At 37.3% G+C, this 20748-nt stretch overlaps 1 protein-coding gene and 1 long non-coding RNA gene across 2 annotated transcripts; one reads left to right on the top strand and one right to left on the bottom strand.

The window, feature by feature from the left end:
• Window positions 1-7077: 7077 nt before the first annotated feature.
• LOC139982537 (uncharacterized) lies at window positions 7078-9956 on the top strand. Its single transcript, XM_071995430.1, has 3 exons — window positions 7078-7293; window positions 8150-8266; window positions 9452-9956. The coding sequence occupies exons 1-3, from the start codon at window positions 7078-7080 to the stop codon at window positions 9755-9757; spliced, it is 639 nt and encodes a 212-aa protein (XP_071851531.1). The 3' UTR covers window positions 9758-9956.
• Window positions 9957-12384: 2428 nt separating this feature from the next.
• LOC139983629 (uncharacterized) lies at window positions 12385-14608 on the bottom strand. The gene is made up of 3 exons (XR_011798776.1): window positions 14224-14608; window positions 13436-13510; window positions 12385-12818 (listed from the first exon to the last, which is right to left on the bottom strand). It is a non-coding gene; the product is annotated as an uncharacterized lncRNA (long non-coding RNA).
• Between the last annotated feature and the right edge of the window lie 6140 nt (window positions 14609-20748).

The following is a 20748-nucleotide window of genomic DNA, read 5'->3' on the forward strand; positions in this document are numbered from 1 at the left end:
CTGAAATTATCCCCCTATTTTGAATCAAATTGAGTCAAGTGGTGATGCCAACCAACATGGAGTGTTTGAACAGCAGCTTGGTTTTGAACTGTTATTTAGGTAAACAGTTCAATTAAATGTTTCCTGTGTGGGAGAGGACAAAGGTGCCCACTTAAGGCTTTAAAAAGTTGGCCAGTATTGTTATCCTATATTTACCATTGCATTCTTTCAAAATTGCATGGAATTAAAATTTGAGGGATGTATCAGGAAATAAGTTCCATATGCAACAAACCAATATATGGCATCCTTCCATGACAATTGTGAAATGCCAGATATCTTGTTCAATCATTATGCCTCCTCCTCCTCCACTCCCCCCCCCCCTTCCTCCACCCCAGAAATTACTACCAATAACACTATGGAATATAATTACATTGGTAATGATTGAAATTATGTGGCTTGAAGTGTTTTTTTTTTCATTTTTCGATATCAACCTTTCTGCAAAAACTATAATGTGTCCCTAACGATCATTATTTGAAGTAACACACTGTTTTCCCCATCATACCCCCTTCGGCATCCCAGGAATGGATAATAAGCACACTTCGATCATGAACAGTTAGAAGTAGTGCTTCTCAAATGATATCCAGCTGATACCAGTTTCAAACAAGTCTGTGGCCAACTCACTTGTCATGTGTGAAGTAATTTTTTCCCTTATCACCCCCCCCTTCCCCTTCCCCATGATATACTGACAATGGAACAGAAGCATGCTACATTGATTATGATTGAAATAACAAACTTCCAGTGAGGTCCCCATAAACCAATTCAGTGTGTGTTAAGTCAGTAGTGAGTCCCCACAAGTAATGTGGAATGTCTTGTATAGTAACACTATAACAAAAGTAAATAAAAACATAAATAATCCCTAACTTAATTTTGGATGGAAAGGTCATTACAAATTCAAAGTTTGAAGCCTCTGTGATCATTGTAACTAACGGTCCCCATAATGATAGCCAAAAGGTTGAGTCCCCGTAAACCACCTTACGCCTGTATGTATGTGTGTACCTTGTGTGTACGTAACGAGCTGCTTCCCTTTGGACTGACAGTAGTCCCCATCCATGTCCAGATTATGTGGCAAGTAATTCAATGCAGTAGTAGGCCCAGTCAGCCTTCTATGACCTAAACCTGCTATCATTTTATCTTTCATTCTCTGGCTATTAAAACTCATAATATTAAATTGCTTTTTCTGTACAGCCTGCTGCAATTGTGGTGTTGTGTTTTCTTCCATGTTATGTTTTATCAAGTTCTTTTTAAAGTAGTGTTTGAAAAATTCTACTAATTTTTTGTTGTTTGTGTAGGCCTACTTATTTGTAACTGCCCTGTGTAATTTACTTAAGAATCATGATACATTGTCTTTGTTGCAGGTGGACAATTTCTATATTCTTGTGAACGAAGTCAATTTATCTCCTATGCCTAGCCTTGGCTGATTACATGCCACAATTTGGTACAAGGATGGTGTTTTGATTTTCTTGTTTCAAACACCACTGCAAAGGCACCCAATTTCAAGCGAATAGCGGCTTTGCTTAGGCTCTGTCTTGTTTATAGCCTAGGTAGACTAGGTCTTGTTCTAGCCTAGTACTACTATTACTAGTTAGACTTAAGTACACTAGGCTAGGCCTGGTACTAGTAGTATAGCAGTAATTAGTAAGTAGTACTAGTACTACTACTATTACTAGGCCTAATACTAGTTAGACTTAAGTACACTAGGCTAGTACTAGTAGTAGTATTAGTAAGTAGCCTAGTACTACTATTTCTAAGCCAACTATACATTTAAATTAAAGAACAAGTTAAGCATATAGGATGGTGACTTCGAAGTTCGCCCACTTAAGACTTAAAACACCCCAAAACTAAATCTTCTGGTATAAATCATTTGAAAATATACTTCATATGGTGGGAGAATTTTGTTATAGTACGATACACGGCCAAACTTTCTTTCCTGCAAACTGTTTTCACGTTGTTTTCCAAGAAGATTCTTCGTGATTGTGGAACTGGTATTTCTTGCTAGAGTATTGCGAATTTCGGCCACGCAACCTACAGTGTGGCGCTGGTAAAAATTGGTGGCGCTGTTGCTCTTTCAGTAATTATAACAGACTTCATAGATCTTCGTCATTTTATTGACAAATATGTAAGTAATTTCTTGCACACGGGTCATTTTGGAGAGAAAATAACTGTAGCTTCATACTTTTTGGTGAAATTTGGCTCTTCCTGTAGGTTTTCATGGTGAAAATCGTGTATTTCTTAGGGTGCCCGAACTTCGCAGTATGGCGAACTTCGCAATACTGACTATACTTTAGTACTTACTTCAAAAGGTTCATCGAAAGTACATCAAAGGCTTCCAGAAGATAACTTAGATGTGTAGGTTATCATCTTAGACTCGTACGTATTGTCAAAACCCTTACATAACCGACAACGTACATGTAATAGGCCCACCTTTATACTATAGAAACTCTCAAACTAGTCTAGCGTGAGGCTAAGATTACCTAGCATTGTACTAGCTTAGGCCTAACACTAGTTATATTACGGCTATGCTTAGCCTAAGTTCGGCAAACCTGAAACGAAACAAACATTGGAGGGATGTGAAACAGGCCTATGTTTCATAGCCTAGTACTCACCTCTTCAACCAAATCAGTCTCTTCTGTAGCCTTATTCTACTTGAACAATAAGCCGAGACAAAAAAATAAGGGAATTTATGGCCAATTTGAACTCGCTACAGAACGAAGTCTTCAGACCTGTACATTTTTTTTACAGCGCTGTAGTGTGTAGATTCACGATCACTTTCACCGGGTTTTCGCAAGTAGCGCCTGAACTGAAATGCGCGGGCTTTTCTCCTGGGGAGGATGTACGCTCAGGGATCGGCACGATTTGAAAGTTCAGATCGGAATTAAACTTCTCAAACTTGTCTATTTCGATGAATATTGCAACAAATTGGAAAATTCAACCACTAAATTGGGTATAAATAATCCAGCTAAGACTTTTATTACAGTAAAACAATCATCAAACGTAAAAATTACATCTTATTTGGCTGCATGGCTAAGGGAAATCAGGCTACTTGAAAGGAAAATAGTTACGTAATATACAAGCTTATATTCCAAACTAATAACCTTGAATGGTACAGAAACTGCCAGTGTCCAAAAGTGAACGTCCGTGCTACTAAAGGGCGGATTCTCACATGCCCGCTCTGTACGCGGACACCCTAACCACTACGCTATATGGACGCTGATTGTATGTCCAGAGGTTCGAAACCGGTAAGGAAGGTCTATATGTTTGGGACTTGCTATTCTGTTTATTTAAGTCTTGCTATTCTGTTTATTTAAGTCTTGCATGTGTCTCAAGCATGAATGTATTACGGTACCCTCACAGGATAATACTTCCGTGTCTCAGGTATGCATTTCTTTAATGGAATTATATAACGGACACAGGACAATCTTAGCTATTATTTATTTGCATATAGGTGCGTGATTTTTACAAACACCACACGTGAATATGCCATTTTTTTGGCATAATGCTTATTTTCTCAAGCGATATAAATTATTTTCGACATTTCCGTAAAAACTAAACAGTAATGAACGTCGTTTACGTATTATACACAGGGACGTAGCTAAGGCCTGATGATTGAGAATGGGTATGGGGGGGGGGGGAAGAGATGTCGTGGCTGAAATTCCAACTGGATGGGATTTGGAGCCACAAAATTCCGACTGCTGCCTTGTAACCCGCACCCCCCCCCCCCACACCTTACTCTTCAACGATACAGTCAGTGTCAGACAGTCAGTCAGACACTCCATCTTTCGCGACTGCACTTTTGTTTTTTCGGTACATTTGTACCACTGGCCCTCACTTCACAAATTTATTAATCACTCTGGTTAGCGAGTAAGCAATGAGTATAAGTTATCTGCTTGATAGGCTACATAGACTACCAACTAAAAAAGCTATGTTAATGTAACAAAGGGGAAAACTTTTCTTTTTCAACAAATTATATTCGACGACATAGTGAACTACCCCAAAATACAGTGCTTTTTCCTAGCGCGCTTAATATTATTTTCTTGGGGGGTGGGGGGGGGGGTTTATCACTCACATGAAAAAAATTAAATTGTTCACTTCATTCCAACTGAGCATTGGGAATGAAGTGAACAGTTAAACATTTTGCAGAAAAATGTTAAGTTGACGAGATACGATAAGTTGCCAATTAAACATTTTGCAGAAAATTTTACAATCGCTCAATTGGGATGAAGTGAACAATTGAACATTTTGCCCAAAACATGTCCAATTAACGAGATAAGAGAAGTTGTCAATTGAACATTTTGCAGAAAATTTTTCAATTGCTCAGATGGAATGAAGTGAACAAGTGAACAATTTGCAGCAAAATGTCCAATACACGAGATATGATAAGTCAATTAAACATTTTTCAATAATTGTTCAATTGCTCAGTTTAAGCAACTAAGCAATCCAACATTTTTCTGTTTTTTTTTTGGATAAGATTTTATCTTGTTATTTTAACAATTTACTGAAAAATTTCACTTTATGGGCAAAGTTTTTCGTATGTTGATTGCCATTTTAAGCTTCCGTAGAATAACATCGAGCGTTTTAATTGTATACGTTGTACAGTAGTTTATTAGGCATTTTTTTTAGAGTATTCAAAATCACACGAAGTTTTGTATGGTGGAGTATAAGAACCGCGAGATACAATTTCTTAATATGACAAGGAAAACGTGATAAATATGACTGATTAAAGGTCAAGTTTGACCGAAAATTGTATGTCACTCACAAATAGCAAGAATTTATGAAAAATAGAGTGCGACAGTCGGAAATTCCGTACTCATAAGCGTACGTATACAATTTTAATCTAAGGCTGATGGGTACAGTTTCTTCCTCGTTATGATCCCCCACTATAATTTTCAGTTGATATATGTTATCAACATATTATGTTAAATTAAAAGTAAGTATAGGTATCATCAACCTATATATGAAATTGATCGCAGAGTCAATCAGGCGTACCGTAATCGATTTAGGGAGGGGAAATTGATTGTGGGGTGAGGGGCTTCGGGTTCAAATACGTATACTCATCAAAAGTAGTCTGTAATGGCCCCAAATTACGGCATGCCGTAATTGCTGGAAGTTTTCAAAAAAGTCCTTTCCTGAAGGTGTTCACTCTCCATATTGTTCGCTGACATGATAAACACACACAACAAGATGACTAAATTCCCAGTTAGGTAAATTTCCTCCAAGGTGGTTAATAAAACAGTTTAAGAATTTTAACCTAAGGTGACCACATTTTAATATGTAGCATATATGGGACCAGTAAATCATACTTAGTATGATAGTAATATTTAGTAGAGTAGGGTCTACTCGTTTGTATTGGGCTTTAACCTAGTGAAGTTGCATATAACAAGGTTTGAACCTAACTAGAGACCAAAACTTCCCGGTATGTAACACCTTCGAAAAATAAATGAAGAGGCGCGGGAGGGGGGGGGGGTCGGGGTCGGACAGAGGATTCAAGAAATTATGTAATATATTGGCTTCTTAAATAGTGCAGTTCCTAAAGGGTCTACTCGTTTGTATTGGATTTTAATGCCTTCTAAATCGCTTAATTTTAAAACATGTTCTGTGAAGACTACTATATTTCAGTCATACTTTCCCAAGCATGGGCACAATTCCCCTAAGCGTGGGCACAATAAAGTTACTGTCACACATGCATGTTAACCAATATGTATATGTGTATCTATGTATATGTGTCAGGGGGGGGGGGGGGTCAGGTGTCTGAAAGAGGATTCAAGAAAGTATGTAATATATAAGCTTCTTTTATAGTGCAGTTCCTAAAGGGTCTACTTGTTTATATTGGGTTTAATTCCTTCTAAATTGCTTAATTTTCAAACGGTTTCTGTGAAGACTACTATATTTCAGTCATACTTTCCCAAGCGTGGGCACAATTCCCCTAAGCGTGGGCACAATAAAGTTACTGTCACACATGCATGTTGACAACATGTATATGTGTATATATGTATATGTGTCGGGGGGGGGGGGGGTTGGGTCGGGTGTCTGAAAGAGGATTCAAGAAAGTATGTAACATATAGGCTTCTTTTATAGTGCAGTTCCTAAAGGGTCTACTCGTTTGTATTGGGTTTTAATGCTTTCTAAATCGCTTAATTTTCGAACAGTTTCTGTGAAGACTACTATATTTCAGTCATACTTTCTCAAGCGTGGGCACAATTCCCCTAAGCGTGGGCACAATAAAGTTACTGTCACACATGCATGTTAACCAATATGTATACATGTGTATCTATGTATATGTGTCAGGGGGGGGGGTCGGGGGTCGGAAAGAGGATTCAAGAAAGTATGTAATATATAGGCTTCTTTAATAGTGCAGTTCCTAAAGGGTCTACTCGTTTGTATTGGGTTTTAATGCTTTCTAAATCGCTTAATTTTCGAACAGTTTCTGTGAAGACTACTATATTTCAGTCATACTTTCCCAAGCGTGGGCACAATTCCCCTAAGCGTGGGCACAATAAAGTTACTGTCACGCATGCATGTTAAAGGGGCGTGGTCGTCATGAAATATCGACAGCAATTTAATTTTCAATTGTTCATTGTGATGTAAGAGGTTTTAACAGGGGGAAAAATAAATTCGTTTTTAGTATTCAATGTCAAGCTTTTAAAATTTAAAAATATATAAATTACAATATTTTAAATGATTACACTATGCAAAAAGATCGGAGGTGACTGGTAAGATGGATTCTACTTTAGGTAAGAGAGAAGTATAAATGGTATCTGACCACTAATTTCCAAGAAGTCTGCCGAACACATGTGTGCAAAACACAGGCGTTGTTGCCACAGCGGCAATATGAAGTGCATGCGCTACATAATGTACAGTCCTCATCGCACTAACCGAATCGGAACCGTTGCTGTGTGTGCTGTATGTGTGTCTACAGACTTACAGTACAGGCAACCAGTTGACAACTCACCTTCAACATATGACAGTACCACCGCCGAAACATTCAATCGAACGTATATTTTGTGAATTTCGAAAAACCTTCTTTGAAAATTACAAAAGAAGATGTCATCTGAACTAGCGTTACAATCATCATGGGATTCACGATTTTCCGGTGGAGTTCCTTCATGTTGTAATTGTAATAAGACAAGTCAGAGACAGCCCAGCACTAGGACTAGGGGCCGAGCAGGAGCTGGGTGTCCGTGCAAGGGACTAGGGGCCTACTGCAATTCTTTCTGTACGTGTGGCACAAAAAGGAAAGCTTGCCAGAATAAACCTACGGTATGTTAATAACTGACAACACAGCGTCTAGGTTAAGGTAGGCTAGGCATAAATGTGTCATTAGTAAGCCTAGGTCTATTATTAACTGGTAATGGTATAAGGCGAAGGTTAAGGGTGCTCTCGGCGTGCAAACGAATCGTCAAATATAATGCATGGTTGGAAGGGAGGGTGTCATATGCACTTACAACTTGAATTTTAATGTACAAGGCCTTATTTCATCAGCAAAGAAATTATTTATTTATTATTACTATATTAGGCCTAGGCTAAGTCTAGTAAGTTAAGTGTATATATAGGCGTATGCTTATAATTATAAAGTGAACCAAATAAAAGTAGCCCTATAGGCTTGGGCGCTTGACATAAAAAGGGTTAAACGAGAATATGACATTGCTTTGGGGAGTGAGGGCGATTAGGGGATGGTTGTGGGATTAGGGGATGGTTGTGACCAGCATGGCAAGCCCTAATACAAACATGGTAATAATCTAGGACTATAGGATTAAGCTGGTATAGTACTGTACATACAGCAGTGGTTCTATACCGTGGGGTGTGAGCCAGGGATTAGGGGATGGTTGTGACCAGCATGGCAAGCCCTGATACAAACCTGGTAAGGATCTAGTACTAAATGGGTACTGCTGGTATAGTACTGTACGCACAGCAGTGATTCTTTACCGTGGGGTGAGACCAGGGAGCTATACTCTGTATGAATAACAACTGTCCAGACAGATTAAAGCCCATATGCCTATACTATAATGATATCTAGAGCATCACCATCTGATATCTACACTCAAACAGGCTCAAAGCCAGCAATGCTAGAAATATTGCATTCATAAGTGTCTTTTGAATTTTTTTCTTTATACAGGATTTGTCAGACACTAGTGATAGTGAGATCTCACCAAATGAGCATGCAGCAGGTGAAGATGATAGTGCACCTGGGCAGCAGAATGTGGCTTCAAACGAAAATGAATCTCAACTTCAGGTTGGCATAGCACACACTTTCCACTTTACTAAATATTTACATTACGTTGATGATCATAGACTACAAAAATCATAACGTATGCAGATTATGATGCATATGATAATGTACTGTAGTACAAGGTTATGTCACAATGAGCAACTGCCCAATGTTAAAAGACCAAAATTTGTCCAGATTATGATGCATATAATACAATGTTGTACAAGTTTATGTCACAATGTGCAACTGTGCCCACTGTTATCAGACCAATATTTGCTTATTTTTCTATTTATAATTTATGTTGTACCGAATTCTTATAACAAAGAATATTGTCACACATACATTGGTGCAGTTGGACACCTTAGTGTCAGACACACCGGCAAATCTCCAGAGAGTGATATTCAGATTGCAGCCAATACAGGTTTATGAAGTTCCCTAACAGAAGCAAACTATGTGATGTCACCATGCATGATGATTGGGCTGAAACCACCCCCCCCCCAATTCATAAACCCAAAGTAATTTATCCACACCAGATATTCATTCAAAATATTAAAGTGTAATGAAAACTCAAAATCATAATACATTTCCAGCTAAAAATTTAACATTCCAAAATATGTCAGATTTTAAGGTTTTCAGTAAATAAAGATTAGAATATGAAAGTATAGCTTCTGAGGAATGTCAGTCTTTGTGAAATCAAAGAAAACCACATTTTGTCTCTTTCAATGATAACCAAACTAGTTATCTATCAAGATGAGTATTATGTTTTGTTTCACGTGAATGGCTGCGGTCCATTTTTTTTTGGTATGAAATCAAATGAAATGTTTGTGTTCAATTCTTTCTTAAAGGGATATTCCAGTGGCTGAAAATGTGACATTTTTGTGGATAAGATAAATTCCACACTGTTAGGGTTTCTGTGTTAAGAATGCCATCAAAATGCATCTTTGTGATTATTTTCATCTGTGAAGAACTGAATGAAATAGCTCATAAATAGACATTGTATTTGAAGTGCCATGATTGCATCATTCACTCTGCTGTGTTCCACATGCATTCACAAAATACCAAAATTTCACCATTCAGAGTGCTATGAGGTAGTGAGTTTGACCCAAAAAATATCCTGCATTTTTACTAGCAGCCAATTTCCCTGCTATCTCTTAATATGTTCATGATTGTACTGAAGGAATAAACAAGCTATTTTCAATTTTCCAACAGATGTATGTACAAGGATTGTCACGAGAACAGTTAGAGCAGGTTGCAGTAGAGCTTCTCAGCAGAAACCCAGATGCTCACAGTGATCTCACTGTGCCAAACCAACCTGAGGAAGTGACTGCTTCTCGTGAAGTCCCTTCGTGGTGCAAATGTCTGCAATGTGTAGAGATGCTAACTGATGCGGAAAAGAAGTGCTGCACAAACAGGGTGCAACAATGTGTAACTTACTCGGATGCATTTAGGGATATTTGCCTTAATGCACACATCTTGGGTGTAAATATGCGCAAGGGAGAGGATGATCTTGCTTGAACCAACAGGAACTACAGACATTATGCTTACAGAAATTTTATTTACTTGAAGTTTGGTCGCCTAGGTAGAGGAAATAGAATGGTATTGCCATCCTGTTGCATCTCAAAGATAAGGGAAAGATTTCCATATGTGGATGGACAATATGTAGGATTCAATCCTGGCAACTACCTCATCGATTAAGAGAGAAAACAGTTTGAAAAGAAACCATATTGCCACAGTCGTAGTGATAAATTTGTAGTAATTGTTAACTTAAGTGGGGTGATGGCGGCAGAGTGGGGTGAGGGGTAACGGGTTGTTACTCCAAGCAGTGAAACATTGTTGAAGGTAAACTGATTACTTCATGGTTTGTGATAGGGATTTCAATCCTATTAACAACCTTTCGTAGAGTGATGGTAATTTCTTTTCTTATGTATATAGACAGTAGTAACCTATGTGGGATGATGGTGGGTGGGGCTGTGGGAGGCGTTTTTGTTACTCCAAGCAGTGAAACATTGTTGAAGGTAAACTGATTATTTCATGGTTTTCAAGTTTATAGAGAGTGTTAACCTAAGCAGGGTGGAGGGGAAGGGGTGTTATTGTTCTTCCAAGGAGTGAAAGAAGTTTGCAAATTATGCTGAAAGGTAAAATATTTATTTCTTGTTTTGAAAGGTATGAAAAGACACGATCAGGGGAAAAAGTTAGAATGTAGGTGGCAAATAGCAAATGCAGATCCAAATAATACAGATGTGAGCACTCCAATAAAGGTATAAAAAGTTCAAATTTAGTTGATGACAATGTATTCTCTTTTCTTTCTCTCAAAAAATGAAGTATTATCACAGCCATTGTGATGTGTTATAGACAGTTAAAAACCATGAATGCTATCAGACCAAGTTGCCAAGCTTGTACTACTTTTAATTTTGATAAATGACCTCTTAAACAGCTGAGTTTCATCTATTACAGGGGCTGGACTACAGTAGGTAGTCTAAAGATACTAGAACGTCATAACCCTACTAAAAGCCCCATTGACTTGCATGTTAAACCATTACAATAATATGTTCGTTAGTCTAGATAGAAGTTCTGACTTTATGCTACTCACCACTGGATAAGACTACAGTTTGCCACCTCAGATGCATGCAAAACTCAGTGACAATACTTAAGACTTTAAGGCATCAATCAAATGACATGTTTACAGTGTGTTACAAGGATAAAATAGTATTGAATGTAATCCAAGGGCTCTGTTTTTGACATGAAAATCAAAGAACATGCTTTGCTTGACTTGTAACATAGTAATAATAAAGTTGATCTAAATTAAATGAACGAGTAAAGTAGGGAGTCTTTAAATAACTCTTTAAGTGTAGTAAATTTAGCACACATCAAGACTTAACTTTATATAACATCTCTCCGAGCCATTAAGAGTGCTAATCAATAACAAATCAAGTGAAATAAAACTGCATCTCGTTTCCTAAATTAACCATTGTAGCTTAGGAATGCCCCATGTCAGCTGAATTTGCAAATCTAAGCTGGTACTGTGCAAGTAAAACACTCATACTAGGCTTTGGAGCACTGCCAATATTTGGTTTGATGATTTTTGGGTGATCTTCAGGTAGGACTACTCTGGCCAATAAATGGCACTGATTCTCTTGTCTGAGCAGAAAGACAGTTTTCATCAATTCAGGAATGTAATCAAAAGCCTTAGGCACTTTGACTTTTTGAGGCCCCATTGTTTTGATCTTTAACTATACTTTGCCAGATACATTGGTTTGCAATGTGATACTTGTGATCGATAGCAGCCAGTAGCATTCTAGTTACATATCCATCATAAGAATAAGCACAACATTTATTGGCATACATTAGCATATGATTGTGAAATGATTCAAGAGACCAGTATGCTTGAAATTTTTGTAATATGGAAAAGTGTTAAGAAATTGCTTCTTGAGTATGGAAGAGCTAAGAGCTTCATGTGACGGTGATCCCTTCTTCAGATAAGGCTTACTATGGTCGTTTTCACATAGGTGGTGATGACTACATTCACCAGGTGTACCATCAATTGATAACAATTACTGGTGTTCGTCTACAATGTGGTGGAGAAGTGACAGCAAAATTGACTTGATTGTGATATCATTACCACCGCACTCTTTAGTGGAGTACCAGAAATTATTACGTTATAGCAGGCATACATAAGTGCAGATCGGTGTTCTCTTTGGTATTTGCTACGTTAGAGAGTTTCTTGACAAGGTTCTTTGCCCCATGCCAAACATCCACTTGATGAGAAATTCCATCATATATTGTACACATTTTTATTAGTTGTGCCTTTATCAAAACATGGGCATCTGTCACTACTTCGCAGATTTTAAATTATTTCATTAGAAAATCCAATAATCTCTCAAATCCAACTCTTTCCATGTTTGGACTTTTCCCCCTACTTCACTAACATCAACTACCTCTAAATGCAAACTCTTGGAAGAATCTTCATCCATGAAGCTGTAAGTACAGTATTGCGCACAATGCCCAGGGGAGTCTGTTCTAGCATCTCCTGCTACACATAAACCTCTGTCTTTAAGTTTGCAGAATTCTGCCTTTTGGACCTTCTGCCAAGTAGCTGTAACAGCTGGAGTTACATACAACCTTTGAACACGTAGAAATGTGTTGCTTACAAAAACAAATTTGGAAACTTTAAAATACAATGCCATTTTAGAATAATTGTTTCCTGAAATGGTTACAGCTGACGAATATTGAATGTTACCTGAAAAGATACCACAAAATCTGTTTTGTGAGTACCATTTTCCACACAAGGCCATCTTCACACTTCCAAGAAAAAATAATTGCTGCACCAATAGCACTCCATTGATAAGATATGATTTTAGTACAGTTTGTGTGTGTGCAGTACTCCCCATGTATTAACTTCAGCAGTTCTTACAATTTGTTTATAGATACAATACATTTCGCTTCCTCAATTATACCAAGAGTTTCCCCTGAGGGGTAGTTATCTGGAAGAGACTCTTCACTCTGTTTTTCTGAGGAGTCCATCTCAAGCTCTGGAGGAAACACCTCACTCTCTACAGTTTCATTAGGGAGTAACTCTCTGTGAAAAGAAAATCCAAAAATTCAGTCAACAGGTATATTAATAATAGATTATGGAAGCCTATTTGCATCAGTACTGTAATGTAAGTGCAGAGGCACAAAATTTCAGTCATGGTATCTGTATTTTTTTGTGGGGGTGGGGGGGGGGCAGTGTGCTAGCATTACCAACACCTGTAGATATTCAATTTCCTATGTTGTTTTTGCCCAAAACAGGGTACTCTTGGCGGTATTTGCTTTAGGCAGGGAAGATTGTAATGAATGTTTTGTATAGTTCTGGTATAAAGCATGGAATATAGGAATTTTCAATGGCCAAAATTGTTGACCTAATAAACCACATTTAGCAAAGTATTTAAACAGGATGTATACCCCAACTTCACTATGAAATAGGTCATACATGAAACCGTAGGCCTTAGCTTAGCTTACTCTAACTGATTTTCTTCTTCTTTTCTTGAAACTTTAAATGAGAATGAAAATAGTTCCTCACTTGACAGTATGGCTGGCTCCACACTGTACAGCAGTGTTTACTTGCAGGTTATATTCCATTTAAATTACACTGATAACTGTATCCATAGAAACTTCCATAGAGTAACTATGTGATAGTCTTTACTATATACTCACCCTTCATCAATACACAATAGTTCTTCTTCACCATGGGATAGGGCTGCAATACCTTCTTCATCACGGTGAAACGACCTTCAACAAAGTGTAATAAAAACAAGCAGTTGCAAGGGCTGTCAAAGCACACATTTCACTCACACCACTTTCTACTGAACAGAGCAACATATTTTTAGGTATAAGTCTTCATCAACTTTGGTCTGTTACGACTCCAGCACTTGAATACAACCAGCTAGGCAATGCATGCAAACTTGTGGTTAACTGGTGATCCACATACAACTCCTACTAATGTCATGAGAATATATCTTCAACGAGAATATATCTTGTGTGGGAGGGGGAAACCTGAAATTCGATCTAAACATTTTACACGTACCTGTTCTCTGTATGAGAGGATACACTGTCCTCAGATACAATCTTACAAGTTTCAAACTGAGAAATAAAGCCCTGGCAGTGGCACTACTTCAGTTCACCATAGTGGTCAATCAATTGTCCATAACTAAAAACAAGTCCAAAGAGGTCCCTTGACAGAATAAAACCTACACGAAGAAGTTAGGCCTACAGTAAATAAGAGGCTTTAGCAACCGAAATTAGGCCCGAGCCTATTCCTAATCAATTATTTGAAAGGTTCTTGGAATACTTATGTAATTGCTTCACCTAGATCGAGAGAAAGCAATTTTGTTTCAGTTATAGGCCTACATCAATGTATGACTTGTTCACCTATGGATGGAAGACCTAGGCCTATCAAACTTACATTTTTAAAAGTTTATGCATGCTGAAAGTTACGCACTTACCAGCAAAAACGACATGCAGCGAGATGACATTCAAGGAGGTGTTCACAATGTGTTGAGGAAACCGTTAGGTCTTTGTCACCTACCCCTCGACTTTCTTTAAATTCACCTCGTTTCGTCTCGAAGCCTTTTTACTGTCGAACCCACTCATCAAAGCGTCGGAAAGAAGAACCGATGTGGACCTCCGTTCTTTTAATTTCCGCATTAAATATCTAATTTACAGTAGCCTTTTGTCAATAATACAGTCACTCCCTGCATTGTGTACTGGACTTTCCCTATGTGAAACTGTACATGTAGCAGACTGCATACAGGCGAAAGTTGCCGATGTTCGTCGCGGTGATCATTCGTAAAAGTACAGAGTGACGTCACCTTCGTGACGTCAGAGAAATGTACTGTATCAAACTCTGACGTCCAGAAGAAATATTCTAAAAGCCGCTACGTCACGACCACGCCTCTTTAACCAATATGTATATGGGTATATATGTATATGTCTCAGGGGGGTGGGTCGGGTGTCGGAAAGAGGATTCTAATATAATGGCTTCTTTAATAGTGCAAAGCGTGGGCACAATAAAGTTACTGTCACACATGCATGTTAACCAATATGTATATGTGTAGTGTATGCGGCTGTGTACATTATACATATGTTGTCTATGTATATATGTTTATCGTACATGTGTCTGTATCTGAGACTGTATCTGTGGACTGTATTGGCCGCAAATTAAGCAACATGCAATAGTTGCTAGGAATGTTCAAACAAATACTTTCCTTGGAGGTCTCCGCTCTCCAAATTGTTCTCAGACATTCTTAATGGACACAAAATATGACTGAATGTCTAGTGAGGTAATTTTTCTTCCAACGAGGTAATATAACCGTTTAAGAATATTGACCAGGGGTGAGGTGACCATTTTTAAATATATGGCATATATGGGCCAATACAGCATACTTTAATCCTTCTACATAACCTATATTAGTTGCATATAACAAGTTTGAATATAACTGGACACCCAAAAATCTCCCGTAGCAACGTAAACACCTTCGAAATTTAAACGGGTTGGTAGGGGGGGGGGGGGGGGATCGGAGTGTTTGAAAGAGAATATAAGAAAGTATATGATGTATAGGCTTTTGTCTCACTTGCATTTTTTTCATGGGGCCTTCCCGTTTGTACATGGTGTAATGCCTTCCAAATTGTTAAATTTAAGAACAGGTTTTATGACAACTAGCCTAATATATTTCAATCATACTTTCCCAAGCGTGGCACAATTCCCTAAGCGTGGCACAATACGGATCATATGTATATATGTGTGTGTATAGTGTACGCGGCTGCGTGCAGTACACGTTGTATATTATCGTTACGTCTGTATCTAGCCGGTAAGCAATAAGCCCTACCTACAAGTTGTTTTTCATTCTATATATTAATCTTCGTGGCATTGTTCCACTAATTTTGAGGTGAATGTTTGTAAAACGTTTCCATGTTTGAATTCAGAGTTCAATAACATTATCTACAATAGAAAATGTTCAATAGAAATGAGCGTGGAACACATTTCTGGCGTCAACATGTGTCATTTATTTACACTTGCTTTCTATCGCTGCAACAGAAACATTTGCAGCAATGAATAAGAGAGGAAAGGGAGAGCAAAATCGTTATTAAGTTGTCGCATTCCTGCAGTAAAGAGTGCACCGTCTCAACTACAAATTTATAAATATATACTTTGTACCCCGTAAAACGTGTTTGGTAAAGTATGTTCTTTACTTTGAATCTTTTACTTGCAATTGTTTACATTTGATTTTAAACCCCAATACAAAACCAGTATATCCCGCTCCAAAGGTTTGCTGTTTTGGCCCCTAATATGCCAGGTATTCAAATATGGTCACATTTGATACAAAACAAATATTGTATTTGTATTACCACCCTTGAGGAAAGCAACATTCAGTTATTTTATGTCTTATAATTAAGAAGGTATGAGAACAATTGGAAAGTAAAGACCTCCTGGAAGGTAATTTTTGTAAACTTCTGGCAGTTATATATAGCGTGCTATAATTTGTGGCATATGCAGACTACCTTTCATCAATTTAGCCACCGACAAATTGCTCAACGGGCAAGTATTAGCTTTGAAGTTATGTTTTCAGGATCACCGCCCTATAAGTGTGTAATACATGTGCACACAATTGTAGCAGTGTTATACATATGAGCTGTTAATGCTACCCTAAAACTGTGGCTTTCTAGGCATTAACCCATCATTTCATGCTCACGACCCGACCTATAGCCAGATTGTTTAACAGGTGAGTTACAACTCCCTGATTTAACTAGTAATTAGCTAGGAAGCACATTAACGCAGGAGGATCGCCATTCTTTTGGAAATTTTCCAGTTCATATACTCCCTTAATGGGGTATAAGAGAATGTATAGCAAACGCTGATACGTGTGCGAAAATTATCAGAGGAGAAAACAACCTCCCCGTGTGAAAAGAAAACAAAGAACAATAAGAAAGCAGACGTTAATTCAGTAAGAGTATACTATTACTTTCAAACGTATATAGTATCAGCAGGGAGTTGTTATGCAACTCCCTGGTTTTAGTCAGCCATACATTTCGTACGCTATTCGCGGTCACATTATTAACCCTCCTGTTGTAATGTAAGCAGCTTTGACCGCGTTTGAAAACAAGCGCGTTTTTTTCATGCTGGTTTTGCTGTCGTTTTATTGGAGCAGCGACTGATCAACAGATGAGGGTTGTTCATTGCGGTTTCACAAATTTTCTACAATAAACCAATTGGATGCACTGTTCTGTTTGATACAGTATAAGGCAGGCCGTATCGTGTATTTTCATTGTTGTATCTGCATATGCATCAAGAAGCAGATAAACCAAACACGTACCATACTAATTGGAAATAAATAATAATAATAAATAATAAAAAACGTCAGGCCAACTTACTTTAACACATAAATAACTATACATAAAAAAGTTAGACAGACAGATGAGGAGACCCGTGTATGTGTCTTCTCATCTGTTTTCTCATGATTCCAGCGGTAGTAATAAGAATATCGATCAGCCATGCCAGAGAGCCAAACTTAATTCTTTGTGAGGGCGAGCTGTTTGTTGAGGTATTATGATCGAGGGCCCGCAACGTGAATTACGTAACTTACCAAAATGAGCAACCACGAGGAAATTTGCTGATACTCTCATAGAATTAGCTTGAGGAGTTTTGTTGATTTGACGGCTGCATATATATATATATATATATATATATATATATATATATATATATATATATATATATATATATATATATATAGATATATATATATATATATATATATATATATATATATATATATATATATATATATATATAGATATATATATATATATATATATATATATATATATATTATAACTGAACAAAGTATGAGAAATACATTGTGAGGTACATATGGTTGTATGTATGTGCAAGCCATGCACATTGACGTTGACAGATATATGCTGTATTAGAACAGTGTCAGATATTCAAATATGGTCATCTTTGGTCAAATCCTTTACATTTTTTATATTACCATGTGCACCCTGAAGGAAATTTACCTCACTGGACATTCAGTCATCTTGTATGTCCATTTACTAGAATTTCAAGAGAACACTTTGGAAGAGTTAAAACCTCTCTTTTTGAAAACTTGTAGCAAGTACTTTAGCATGCTATAATTACAGACGAACATATAATGAACCGAATAGGCAGATGATTGTCTCGGTAAAAATTACCCGTGGGTATAAATTAAATATGACGTATATGGGCGTTGTAATCATACCGTAATCACGTTTTTTGTATTTTTTGAAATTTCCGACGCTTAAGTTAATATTAATCATCTCTTAAATTCCGAATCTTTATTGAGTCAACGTAAGCGAAGTTGATGTAATCATGCTGTACTGACACTCGTGGTATGTGTATGCTCTGCGCTCGACGCGTAAGTGAATCGTAATCTTCCCGTAAATTCCGAATTCAGTGGAGAATACATTCAACGTAAACGAAATGCGTAAGTTGGTGTAATCATGCTGTAATCCCGTGGTGTGCATGCTTCGGAATTTCCGACGTGTATATCCTAAACATGCCGTACTGTGCCTGTTTCAGGTGAACGAAAATGACTTAAACTTGACGTTTAAGGATTTCGTAATCAATACGTAAACGCTGAAATGAACGTATTTGGGTATTTGTAAGTTAATTGTAAATATACAGTAAATTTTTAACTGCACTCGTTTCAGCAAACGTAAATGTTGAAATTTTGTTCATGAGATGCAGTCGCAGGGTTATATCATCATCGGAAAGATTGACATGAGAATTGTGTCCAGTGTTTTATTTCATGGAACAATTAACGTTAACGTCATGCTTAAGTTTGGCGTAAGTTTGTTGTAAACGCGTTGTGTCTATGCTACGAGTTTCCGATGTGTAAGATAATCGTAATCCTGTCGTAAATTTCTTCGTGGCGAGATTAAGGTCAACGTAAACGTGGAGAAGAAATAAGTTTTAATAAATACGAAAGTAATTATTAACTTCCGATATGTAAGTTGTCATAAACGTAACGGAAATCTGTTGTTCCGTGTTTACAATGTTTAAGGATGCGTAATCACATCGTAAACGCGTTGTTCCAAAATGTACGGGTTTCCGATGTTTAAGGTGACCGTAAGCAAGACGTAAACATCCAAGGACTGTGCTTACGATAACTTAAATGCGTGTCTTTTTCCCGTGAAGGTCACTGTCACGGGGTCTTATTCCAGTAACCTTCCAGTACTATATTTCAGAACAGAAACTGCAAGTTTAAACCTGTAACACTTTCAAATCTTGTTACAATATAGGGACAATAATACACTTATGAAATAAAGAGATAAAGCATGTAAACTGAAAGTGTAACATTCAGTAGAGTACTAATCTACTAATATATATTTCATGAAGCTAAGTAATATGGCGATAATCATAGTATATAATACAAAGTTCATAGTTTCATATAACTACGTCTGAGTGTCTCTTACCAGGGATTTTAGAATATACATTTACATTACAATTAATGGTAAACGTCATCGAGAGAAAAAAATTAAAAATGACAATGTGCATTGGCCATCTGAGTAAGACCTTACATTTACAAAGTTATTTCTGGAAGATTTAAATATGCAATCGTCATTAACAGAAATGAGTGAAATAAAATAAAATGACTAAAACTTTTCTTCATGTCTATGTTCGATTCTCTACGAAGACAAGTTGTAAGAAGGTCACCAGGTGGGTTAGATGAACACATAGTACTTAACAAAATAACATGGTAACATGGAGTGTATCATAAACAAATCATGGGGTAACTAGCTAAGTGAATTTACATATGATTAACTGTTGCTTGTATACTGAGGAAAAAACCACAGTGTGAAATTACTTTTGGGAGCGGTAGTTTTAGCGTACCGCTAAGAATAAATGTTACATGAATCCCATAAAGTATAGGTTATTATAGTTATAAAAGGTTGAGCAGGTTGAGAATGTTCTCCAACAAAGCATTGTCCAAGACCTTTGGTATAACGTATTGTTTATTGTCGTGATATATGGTTGTGGTCATACAAACTCCTGATAATTGTGCGCATACGTTTGAAAAGGGCGGGGTTGCGGAGTTACACCATGAGGAATGGACTAAATGGCGTAGTGTTAACAGTCCCGACTGAACAAATCCTTCCCATCCCTCTCTCGTTGGAGGTGGGGGTTTTCCTCTACCACTCATTTTCGTTGTGTGCACATTACTATTTAGAATAACAGTATTGCATACATGTGATAAAGCCAAACAATAATGGCGGGATTAGCTACTGGACAGGCCTTTACAGTTCTGTTAGATTCGGGGTCTATATCTGCAAATCAAGGTTCATATTTTCATGTTGATATGGATTGCAGCACTATATAACTAGGTAAACGTACTAAAGCGAGTTAGACTCCTACTATAAGCAGTACAGTGAAACAAAGCGATTAACATGCTCACGTATATGTGTCCATATAGGTAGCCTACATTGTAAGGTTACGTGTGTTAACAAATTACAAACACTATAACTTTCAAAAACATTCACTCCAGTTTAACAATCTCAAGACTAGATTGTTATGTAATATTGTTAGAAATGTGACTGCATCTTGCTGTTTGTTCATTTGGTTCAGTTTTAATTAAGTTAAATTCTTCCTAACAAAACCATCATAACGCAGGCATTTGTAACAACGTTCCAATTTATCTTATCATTACTTTTTTTTTTTTTTTTAGGGAGGGGGCAGGTTGGGTTGAGTTACATGGCGAAGATATCTGAGAAGTGTTCTTCATCTGCATAGATTCACGTCTACACATGTTTATCTGTAGCCCTATCTACTTCACGAGAGTAGAGGAAAGATACGCAGCTTAACATACCATGTCCCAAAATCAAAAACTAAGAAAATGAACATGGGGTGTGATTTGATTTCTAAAAGCGAACAGGGAGGAGGGGGCAAACCTAGGGCAGTGGATATAATATATGATTAGGAAATTATTTAATCT

Source organism: Apostichopus japonicus, chromosome 16 (assembly GCF_037975245.1).
Source record: "Apostichopus japonicus isolate 1M-3 chromosome 16, ASM3797524v1, whole genome shotgun sequence".
Classification (NCBI taxonomy): Eukaryota; Metazoa; Echinodermata; class Holothuroidea; order Aspidochirotida; family Stichopodidae; genus Apostichopus; species Apostichopus japonicus.

What these genes read in the sequence shown, in the direction of transcription:
- LOC139982537 (XM_071995430.1), top strand. Translation starts at nt 7,078, where the DNA reads ATGTCATCTGAACTAGCGTTACAATCATCATGGGATTCACGATTTTCC. An exon ending in CTTGCCAGAATAAACCTACG is followed by an intron (nt 7,294 to 8,149) that starts GTATGTTAATAA and finishes TTCTTTATACAG; the next exon opens with GATTTGTCAGACACTAGTGA. An exon ending in AAAATGAATCTCAACTTCAG is followed by an intron (nt 8,267 to 9,451) that starts GTTGGCATAGCA and finishes ATTTTCCAACAG; the next exon opens with ATGTATGTACAAGGATTGTC.